Source organism: Elephantulus edwardii, unplaced genomic scaffold, assembly GCF_000299155.1.
Source record: "Elephantulus edwardii isolate Elephantulus edwardi_28Jun2011 unplaced genomic scaffold, EleEdw1.0 scaffold00044, whole genome shotgun sequence".
NCBI classification, from domain to species: domain Eukaryota; kingdom Metazoa; phylum Chordata; class Mammalia; order Macroscelidea; family Macroscelididae; genus Elephantulus; species Elephantulus edwardii.
Window position 1 is genome coordinate 13,836,184 of NW_006399794.1, and position 11,537 is coordinate 13,847,720.

The following is an 11,537-nucleotide window of genomic DNA, read 5'->3' on the forward strand; positions in this document are numbered from 1 at the left end:
ACACTGAATGAAGATTCATACAAAGACAGCACCCTTATCATGCAGTTGCTTAGGGACAACTTAACATTATGGACATCAGACAGTGCAGGAGAAGAATGTGATACAGCAGAAGGGGCAGAAAACTAAATGCTCACAGGGTGTCATCCTTCTCCCCCTCAAGAAACCTTTTTACACATCTCCATTCCTTATTCCACTTGGATTTCCTATAGCAAAGAAACCCATTCATGTGTATGGAATCAACTGTTTATAGTCTTTTCATACTGCAGCTTTGGGAAAACTCCATTCCTTGATTTGTGTTTGTCTTGGCCTTCCTGGTGTGCAGTTACTGCTGTAGAAAAGTATTAATAGCTTCATTTCATATAAACATAAGTAACTTCCAAACACTTATGTAGAAGACTATCTGGTATCTGGTATTTAAGTAATCTGAACCAGTTCTACAAGTGACTGTGTTTTGTATTACTGTGAAGATATGAAAATGTAAGTTAATTACAATTAAAAGAGTGTTCTGCATAACTTCTTAATTTCTACATTCCTTCCCTTACTCTTGTTTGGGGCTTCCTTTCAGTAAGCAATTTTTCATGCTCTTAATGTATTCCTTTTTAGTGGGAATCCAGAAGTATTAGATTGAATGGAAAGACATTCAACATTTCTGGCTTGGGGGTCATTGGGGTCACACATTGAAGTGCCTCCTAGATAATATATTATGGAGGTCATGTATATTTGTGATAAAAGGGAGTTTCCTATTCACTCTTCATTTGCTGCTGTTTAAGTTGACAACTTCCCTTCCCAATAAAAATTCACTTACAAAAAAAAAAAAACAAAACCAAAACAACAATAACCACCACCACCAAAATCTACTTCAGTAGATCAGTATGGTATATATCTTGTCTTTTGCTAGGTAATGAATGGGAAGTGATGGTGGCAAGGGAAAAGAAAACATGAGAGGTGAACTGGAAAAGCCTACAATTTAGTTGTTGAGTCAGGACTTAGACATGCAACAGTGAAAGGATAACAGAGGACAGCATGAAATATAGCCTACAGGGGGTGGTTTCTGACCATAAGTACTGCAGGAGGTGAAGGAGGAGGAAGAGGAAGGAGAAGGAGGAAGGAGGAGGAAGTGAGGAAGGAGGAGAAAGAGGAGGAGGAAGAGAATGAGGAGGAGGAGGAAGAGGAGAAGGAGAAGGAAGAGGAGGAGGAAGGAACAATTTCCTACGGCAGGATCTACTTATGAGGACAGGGTTGGGGTGTTTAGGGCACTGCTGGACTTACTGCTTGTGACCAGAAGGATGTCTATTTTTCAGAAGGCTCTAGCAAAGTGGCATTGGGTAAAGGAGGGGATGAATATTTGCGCTTCAGTCCCAGCACCACTCTTCTGTCACACTCTGTAGTAAAAGCTTCTCTGACTCAAGACAAATGAAATTTCTGTGCTGCTGAAGTAAGCAGGTAACTAAGGTATAGGAGGATGTAGAGACAAGCATATGTTTTTGTTTATTCAGCCGAGATGTCTATGTGCCTTTTACAGTGATGCTGAGGAGACCACAACATACACAATTACATATCTGACTAGTACTGTGATAAGGGAACCGACAGTCTGAGAAAGTGATGAAAAACAGGAATGAGCCAGATGAAAAAGAGGAAGAGGTAGGGGTATTGCAGGCAGAGGTAAAGACTCTTCATCCAGAGGGGACAAAAGCCTGGGTTATATGAGGCCCTGAGAGAGGTCTGGCATAGCTGAAGCATAGAATGTTATAAGCAGAGTGCTGAGAAAAGGTTGAGAAACCTTATTTCTTACTGAGAATTGATTCTGGTGAAAGACCTGGGCCCTCTTGACCATATACACTGGTAAATTTACTTTATGCAAAAGTAACTTGCTATGGCCAAGAGGGTTAAAAAAGTTAGAAAACTGAGGAAGAATTTTATCTGAGACAGAAGTTGGTTTTTTGGTGAAAGCTTCCTTCCTAAGTTAGCAAGTCACATAGTGCAATGGCGAACTCCTGATTCCAAGAGGTAAAGATACTGGAGTACTATCTGCTGATTTCAATGGAATGATCTCACTTCTCTGATCTTTAGTTCAGAAGGATTAAAAACCAGTAATGGGTAAGGATATCTGTTTAAAGACTGAGACACACCTGATAGATACATGGTATTTTCAATTGCTTCCTAGGAATCTCAAACTTGGACAATGAATAACGAAGAATCAATGCCTTTGACTTGTGGGGCTGGTGAAGAGTACTGAATATCCCATGGACTGCCAAAAGAACAAACAAATCTATCTTAGAGAAGTGCAACCAGTCTGCTCCTTAGAAGCAAGGATGGTGAGACTTCATCTCACATATTGACATGTTTTCAGATGGGTCCAGACTTTGAAAAAAGACATCATGCCGGAGAAGGTAGAGGGTCAGCAAAAGAAAGGACAGTTCTCAACAAGATGGGTTAACAGAGTGACTACAACTATGGGCAGAGACAGTGCAGATAAGGTGCAGATCTGTTGTTCCTGGGGCTGCTATGCGTTGTAGTCGACTTGATGGCACCTAACAAAAGACAATCAGGGATTATAAAATCAGGGTGAATCTATTCCTTTGAGGCAAAAGACTTGAGTGAAACCTTGAAAGATGTGAGAGAAGAGGAGGAAAACATGCTAATCAAGGCATAAAGAGCAAGGTAAGGTCCTGAAGGAAGGAAGGAAGAGCAATGGATATTCAGAGGCCATCAAGTAGCTCCATCCAGGTGACAGTTCATAGCAGAGAAACAAGTTAGTAAGGGCCACTTGGGGACTTAAATGCCAGGCTGGGAGGCCAACAAAATGGTCATGGGCCCTTTTTAAGAATATGATCAAAGCTACTGACTGTCTACAGAAAAGTGCTTAAGAAGTATACATTTAAAAAACTCCTACAAACAAATACGTATTTATATGTCTACACATTTTTTTTACATGTATGTAAAACCTCTACTCTGCACTACTTCTTCAAAGGCAGATATCTCAAATCTTCCCAAGCAGCTTTTTCTTCTTGTGGAGCTTCTGAAAGAGCCTCAGCATCTTCCTTAGCAGAGCTTCCAGTCTGCCACTTGACTCAGTTGATTCAATCAGCCGAAGGGGATAACAGAGGAAACCTGTTTCACCTTCCTTAAATTTTTACCACAGGCAGTGGGGTTGCCTTTGACAACTTTGAGGAAAAGTAAATTATGATATTAATGTAATAGCTTAAGAAGGCTGAATTTGAAAGGGGAGCAGAGTAAAAAAGGAGAACAAGACTACCAATCAGGAGGCTGCTATAAGAACCAGGAGAGATGAAAATTCAGTGGAGGAAAAACCCTTCAAGCCTCCAGTGGTGAGTGACTCACACTCCTCTGTGTGGGCCTAAGAATTCTGAAAGCAGCCCCACCTGGGAGGCAGGGCCGAGGATAGAAGACGCAGGTGTTTCATTTTCCTTTACTTAGAGGGCTCCCAGTCCACTGTTGCTGAGTCGATTCCACCTCATAGAGACCCTCCATCAGATTTCTGAAGCTGAAGACCTTTACGAGAAGACAAAGATCACTCATCTTTCTCTCAGGGAATGGCTGGTGGATCCAAATTGCTGACTCTTCAATCAGCAGCCCAACACTCAACCTACCATGCCACCAGGGCTCAGTGTAGCATAATAAAAAGAAAAGCACTAATAAAGGACTGTGGACTAAGTTAGGCCTGGATTCAAATTCTGCCCTGGCTCGTTAGCCTGAGTAAATCAATTCTCTGGGGTCTTAGTGTTCACACCTATAAAATAAGGACAACAGTCTTTAATTTAAGGAGTTCTGGTGGCTTAGTGGTAAGGAGTTGCACTGCTAACCCAAAAGCTTGTAGTCTGAACCCATCAGCTGCTCCTGTGGAGAAAAAAGGGCCGTCTCCTCCCGTGCTATTTACTGCCTCTGAAAACCCACTAGAGGGTCAGCTGTGAGTTGGTTCCAACTCTATGTTATAGAACACCAACACTAACAACTTTCTAATTTGCAGGGAGAATCCAGCCTTAGCATATAGCAGGTATTCAATACACAGTGGTTAGTGCTGACCTCCATCTGAACTGCTCTGATCGAACAAGGTGCTCTGGTCAAGCTGGTAGCAGGTTGGCCAATGCCCAGGATTCTAAGATATGACCAAACAGGATGACCTGGATAATTAGGCCAGGCTGGCTTTAGGCACCCCTTTATTCATTTATTCAACAAACATGTGCACATCTCCACTCTGCCAGGCTCCGTGCTGGCTACCAAGGAAGAGACAGCGATCCAGCAAGCCCTTGTTCCCTAGGACTTGAGCCAAGCAGAAAATTCTTGTCAGGAAAGACTGCTAGAAGAAGGGACATGTCTAAATTTTCTATCCTCTCAATGAATAAAGCAGATGTTCTCTGCCTCAGTTAGAGTCTAGAAAGCAGGGAAATAGTCCCAGCTCTGCTGCCTACGTCTAAGACCCTGGAGAAATGTATCATCTCACCAAGTTTCCTTCTCTTCATAAGTCAGTCCACTGATGGTCATAATCCCCCTGCCAAATTCAGAGACGTTTTATGAAGCTACACTTAAATATGAAGGAAATGACACCAACAATCAAAAAGGTATTAACAGGAGGCAAGTCTTGGTGTTCTTCTGTGAGAACACCAAGCTTGGCAGCTTTTAAGCCCTGCCAAACTACCTGATATCATGCTGTGAAAGATAGTGGGTCAGAGAAAGAGAGGAAGACCCTCAACAAGATGGACTGGCAAAGGGACTGGAACAATGGCATTCAGTTCAGATTTGGTGAAGATGGCGCTGGACAGGACAAGGTTTAGCTCTGTTGTTCACAGGGTTACTATAAGTCGTAGTTGACTTGATAGCACCTAACAGAACCAACAATAACAAAGCGACTTGGCTGAGCACCATTCTTTGCATCTTCTTAGGGTTAAAATGGAAAAAAACTCCAAACACTGTGACAAGTCAATTTCGACACATGTGACCTTTTATCAGGTGTCTAAGGCTGTAAATCTTTTGACAAGCATCCCAACTTGTTACATATCCTAAGTCTGAAAATCTTCAGAGGAGTCACGTGCTTGATCTTTCTCCCATGGGGTGGCTATAAGATTCAAACTGCTGACTTTTCAGTTAGCAGCCCAACACCTACCCTGTCAGTCTCCTTTAGGGCTGAGATGTAATGGGGAAAAGTAATGACACTGGAGTTCAAAAGCCAAATTTGGGTTCTGAACTAGGAGATGTTAAAACAGAAGAACGACTAAAGTTGTCAAAAGATTTCATTTTAGTTGGCTCCACAATCAAACCCATGGAAGCAGCAGTCAAGAAATAAGTGACATAGCAAATCTATACCAGAAATATCTTCTGCCAAGGAGTTCTTTAAAGAACTGAAGAGCGAGGATGTCATTTTGAGGACTAAGGTATGCCTAAGATCCAACTCATAGTATGTTCAATTGCCTTATATGTATGCAAAAGGTGGACAATGAATAAGGAAGACTGAAGAAGAACTGATGCATTTGAATTGTGTTGCTGAAAAATACAGAATACACTATGGACTGTGAAAAGAACAAACTTCTCTATCTTGGAAGAAGTGTAATTAAAATGCTCTTTAGAAGCAAAGCTGGCGAGAGCTCATTTTACATACCTCGGACATGTTATCAGGAGGGGCCAATACCTAGAAAAGGACCTCATGCTTGGGAAAGATGAGCACCAACAAAAGATGAGATCCTTCATGAGATGAATTGATGTTAGCTGAAATAATGGGCTCAATCGCAGGAGTGACTCTTAGGAGGCTCAGGGCTGGGAAGTGGTTTGTTCTGCTGTGCACACGGCTGTTATGAGTTGGCATCAACTAAATGGAAACTAACAATAATTCTTACTGTACAAGGAAGTGGGTAAAGACGAAGAGATAGTACACATAGAGAGTGGCAGAGCTGGTAAACGATGAACTACAATTACCTTAAAAAACACCACAAACTCAACAGCAAACTTTCCTTCCACATCTGGGCGGACCCTTCCCCCCATTTTCTCTCTGTGTACAGAGTAGCTCAAGAAGTTAAGATTCCACAAACCAGGTCTCCTCTGTTTCATTTTGTTGCTTTGCAAGTGAATGCCCAGCGGGCAGTCATTTCAAAGTCTTGGGCCAGCTGGGCGGTTGGCTGCCTGCTGAGAGTGGCTGAAAAGGCCTCAGAGGCCTAAGAAAGCCACCCTTGCTCTCCCCTGTGATTTTCACCAATGGACAAAACGCGGCAAGTGAATTAATCTCTTTTAAAAAGAGCAATGCTTGTGACAGAGCATGGTGTCTCCGAAAAGGTTAGGATTCCATCATCCCTGAGATGATAAGTGGAATGCTTAATGTGTGCTGCCACTCAGGGCCGGGCAGCCGGTGTCGGTGTCTGGAGTGGGGGTGGGCACAACAGGCCTTTCTGGACTCAATCCAGACTGTGGTGGGCCCTCCTTGAATGAACTGGGTGTCCTGCATGGGAGGGGGGGTGGGTGATACTAATTGAGGAGGTGGCCCAGAGCAGCTGTTAATAAGGAGATCACACTAGAAGTGCAGAACTAATCCTGGTTCTCTGAAAACTCTCACGTAGTAAGTACCATGGGGCAGGAGAAGAAGCAAGAAAGATCTTGATTCAAAACCATGCTCTGTCACTTGCTAGGTAATCAGTCTCAGATGAATGAGTTACAGCCTTTCTAAACCTCACTAGGGTACTCCAGTGGCCTAGTGGTTAAGAAGCTGTGCTGCAATCCTGAAGGCAAGAGGTTCAACTCCCCCTGCTGCTCCATGGGGACAATCTCTTCTCATGTGATTAACTGCCTCTGAAACTTGCTGGAAGGTCAGCTATTGGTCGGTTCTGACTCCGCACCAAATAACAACAAACCTCACTGGTTTCCCTACTACCATTTCTATTTCAGTTAAAAAAACAGGATTCCACTAGCCTCTGTGTGTGTATTATATATTTTGCATAGGTACTACATGACTAGACAATGAGACAAATTATGCAAAAATATTTGGTAGGCAATTAAGCACTGTACAAACAGAAAAGCCTGTGTCATGATTGTTATTATTATTATTTTCCTATTTCCAATAAAAAATCCATTTTAAAAAAGCAAACAGAATAAATTAGGATGATAAATGACATTTAGAAGACAGTTAAGTATTTGGAATTATTTGTTGATAAATGAGCTGGTTCAACTCTCCGGGCAAAGACAGTGGTAGTGGGTAAGGAGCTGTGCTGCCGAATTCCCCACATGTTCCACAGGAGAAAGATCGTCGGTCTCCTCCAATGTGATTTAGAGCCTATGAAAACCTGCTGGAGGATCATCTGAGAGGTCAGTTCTGACTCGATGGTACATAACAACAACACCCAGAGCTTAAGATTATAAGAGGAGAGTAACAAATAAAAGGGGAAAGCAGAGTCTACTCCCATTCATTAGGAACCTACGAGTGTTTAGAAGAATACAGAGCAAGCAACAGTGACTACCTCAGACTGAAGAGAGGAGATTCGGGAGCCAAACTTCCACTTTTCACTCTGAATACTTTGCTACTGTTTGGGGGTGGGTGTGTGTGTGTGTGTGTGTGTGTGTGAATATACTACTTAAAATATTTTCTTAGGGAAAAAGAAAAGATCCTATACTTTGTTCATACAGGAGCCTTCCCTAAAACAGCCTCGTAGCAGTCATGCTCCCCTGTGCATACTTGTGTCAGTACATTGCCAGTTACATAGTTCGGTCATCTACTTAAAACAGGGTGTCCTCTGGAAGCCAGAAATTGTCTTCAGCTCTTCAGTCCTGGTGCCTGGCGGAGGCCAGCAATTTACGTATATGACACCCTCACCAGGCACTCATTCTTCTGTCTTCACAGCTGTATTGGAGGTTTACCAGTTTCATAGTATGTTTGTCTCTTTCAGAGAACTCAGGCTCCTGTGTCTATGTGAAAGAGTGGCTTCGCCTTCCAGTCTCAGGGCTAAGGAGACTGTGGACACAGGTCTGAGGGCTGAAGGTCAAGAATTCTAGTCACAGTTTTACTAGTTATGAGCTTTAAGATTCAGAACAAATTTCTTTTATTTTGGGTTTTTCTTTTTTCTGCAGTAAAAGAAGGGGATGAAGTAGTTTCTGAAGTCCCTAACATTTCTGAGACTTCAGGATTTTAAGTATGTGTAGCATCAAAGTGCATATTGAGATGTGGATTCCTAGCAGGAGTATTCTGCAAGACTTCCAAAGAGAAGAAAACTTTTCAGGTTTGCTATTTGTAGGAGGGCAAGAGACAACCAGGAACATACAGGCAGTTTTGAGTTTTTGTAACCAGCTATCTCATTCAGGGGAGGGAGGTGTCACTTGATTTTTCTTCCTTTTTTAATGACTAATCAATACAAAGCGGCCACTGAACTTCAATCGTGCATTGTTCCAACTGATTTCCGGATCCTTCACATGAACGGTCTTCAGCTGCAGCTGGGGAGGGAGCTCAAGGGTAGGGAGCCCTGTCCCACCTGCATCAGAGGCCTGGAAGCAGTGAGCCATGCAGACCCAATCATGATTTCTATCTAGGCAATGGGGCCCTGGCTGGAGCCTCCAGAAGGCCCTGTTTACAGTAATAACAGCACCAGGCCTGGCTGTCAGAGCAGAGGCAAGGCGCCTGGGGCTAGAATTCACATGCAGCCTTCCATCTGCGCCTTATCTACCCAGGCTGCCAGGGGTGGGAGGTTGGGGGTGGGGGCAAGAAGAAGAGCTGCTCTCAGAACTCAGCTTGGGTCAGCAAGCTTCAGGCAGAATCCTGGTTGCTAATTCCATGGACAGAGGCCTCTGTAGCATCTTCTGCATTTACTCTACTTGAACTGGGAACGTTTCTTCAAGCCCACCTTGGGACACTTTCCTCCAGGAAGCTCTCTAGATTCTCATACCAACAGGGAGAAAGTCCATGCATGCCAAGAAGGCCTAGCATTTATGCAGCACCTACAAGGAACGCTGTGCACACTATAATGTATCATGCACACTGCATGCTTCTTTTTTTATTATCCAAAGTTTTTAAATGTTGGAAATTCAACAATGAGCTGTACAAATCAATCCATTTAATTCTTCCTTTTACAAATACAGATATAAAACTCACTGCCAAAAAAAAAAAAAAACACCTCACTGCCATCAGGCTGGTTCCAGCTCACAGTAACACTCCATTGGGTTTCCAAGGCTGTATACCTTGATGGGAAGGGATGCCCATCTGGCTCTGGAGAAGCTGTGGTGGAGTCAAACTGCTAGAGACACACAGCCTTTGGATTGGCTGTATAACACTTAATTGACTATGTCATCAGAGCTCCCTAGTGACTCTGAAAGCATCATTCTTGGAATAGACTGACCTGCATATAAGCCTGTATTTAATCTCTTCCAGGCCATGGTAAGTCATGTTACCCACTAAGAACCTCCCTCATATTCCCTTATCAGCCCGCTAGACCTACTTAACAGGGATCAAAAGAGACACTCTATGTGAAAGCACTTATATTTTTTTAAATGTTAGTTGTTATTATGATGCTACTGATATTGTGAAAGGTCGAGTGGGAAGTGACTCATAGCTGAACTTCTAAAGGGTTTTCAGAAGCAGTAAATCGCATGAGAGTTAACTGCTCATCTTTTTCCTACAGAGCGGCTGGTAGATTCAAGGCACAAACCTTTGGGTTGTCTATGCAATTCCCGACCACCAACTCACGAGAGCTCCCTGTTATTATTATACTTATTCTGTATGTTCAGTGTGTATATTCTGTTTGTTCATAGTAGAGAAAGTCAATGTATACTTGAATTAAACAGAAAAAAGTTCAATTGTTCACATTACCATCTTTGTCTCATCTCAGAGTTTTCAGCCAAGAGTTGTGCACATATTAAGGTACACAGGCACATAGATTCTATTTATATTTCACCACATTTGCTTTTCTATTCTTTTTCTGTTTATAGTTTTCCTAGAAACGTTTGAGAATTAATTTCAAATATCATGCTCCTTGTTCCAGATCCTTCAATATGTGTCTTATACCTTAGGGAGGTGGTTTGAGGCTTTTTTACACATCATTAAATAATTATCCAAGTTAGGACATTTAACATTGATAAAAATATTTTTACCTAATATATAGCTCATATTAAAATTTCTTCAATTACCTCAATAACTTTTACAGCAATTTGCATCCCATAAAATACAAGCACATCATGTGTCTCTATTTTCATATAAACTAGAATAATTTAGCCTTTCTTTGATTTTCATGATAGTAGTGTTTTTAAAAAGTAAAGCTAATTTGTCGACTGTCCTTTAATTTGTATGGCAATTGTTTTGAGGTACCACTTCCTATTTGTTATCCATTCATTCCAGACATTCCTTTTGGGAGATGCTGAGCAAATTGCTGAGGGTGCTTTGATGAATTCTTATTCTTTATGAAGTTCATTGGGAAGCTACACACCTGGCAAACAGTCAAAATACAATCAAGGGCCTGGAAGAAAGCACCATGGATCTGCTGGTCAGAGAAATAGAACCAAAGGGACAACTCCTGGCAAAGACTGTGCCAGAAAGGATGGGGAGAAAGACAAAACACCCTATTCATCTCCAGGGAGCCTCTGTGGGAAACATCTCTACTATCCCAAGAAGTATATGCTATGGCTAGGACTATATAGAACACAAAACTCCAACAATACAATGCCAACTGGGGTCAACCTCCATCTGGGTATCTTTGTACAGGGTAATATGAAACGTCCCAGCGTCAGCCTTAGTGAAAGGAAAGACTTGACTTGTCCAGGCAGTTGTGGTGTGGGAGAGCCAGGAGCGCCACCTACTGGCACCATAGCAGGACACTTGGCAGCTGCACAGGGCATGTGGGTGGCTTAGCTTGTGACCTAGAAGTAGCTCAGACTTCTCTACCAGAGTTGACATTTGAGCCACCACTATAAAGCTCCAGATCTCAAGAAATTTTCCAGTAAAGAATGGACTACATAAAGCAGCCACAATACCTGGCCCCTTGGAGAGGTCAAGACAAAGGGCTGGCCTTTATCTCTCAGATTCACTCTATCAGCAGTTTAAGTAACATCTTTTTATACCTGCTTCTGTGCTGGAGTATGAAAGCCAAGACAGATCAGACACCAACTGTGCTTGAAAGGAGCTCCTGGTCAGAAATGGAGGTACAGGACAAGTAAGCAGACTATCTAACTTTAACAGGTGCTCAGAAATGCTTGTACGGTGAGCACAAAACCATACAGGGCTTTTCATGTATTGCAAAGTTTTTGAATAGCAGGATTATATCAGGCCCTGTCACATCCTATTTATAATCTCATCTGAAATATAAATAGTTGCATAAGTTATTTATGGTCATAAGCGGTCCTATAACTAGAGGCTTACAGAGGGCAACAACTCAGTTCAATTCCTTGCTATCTAGTTGGGCCTACTCATAGCTGACCTCTAGGGAACTTTTGGAACTATAAATCACACCAGAGGACATCAGCCCATTTTCCTCCTCCAGGGCTGCTGGCGGATTCAAACAGAGAGAGAGGTGCCATCTTGGGATTGTTGTTGTTGTTGTTATGTGCCGTCGAGTCGTTTG

General features: G+C 42.5%; 2 protein-coding genes across 4 annotated transcripts in view; one reads left to right on the top strand and one right to left on the bottom strand.

Moving 5' to 3' along the window:
* Positions 1-628, top strand: part of LOC102864562 (14-3-3 protein theta-like) — a 1,179-nt gene extending 551 nt beyond the window's left edge. Inside the window, exon 2 of the mRNA XM_006885586.1 lies at positions 604-628. Within this exon, the coding sequence (XP_006885648.1) occupies positions 604-628 (25 nt within the window). The remainder of the gene's footprint in view (positions 1-603) is intronic.
* Positions 1-11,537, bottom strand: part of CLPB (ClpB caseinolytic peptidase B homolog (E. coli)) — a 207,362-nt gene that overhangs the window by 174,188 nt on the left and 21,637 nt on the right. The window lies entirely within an intron of this gene.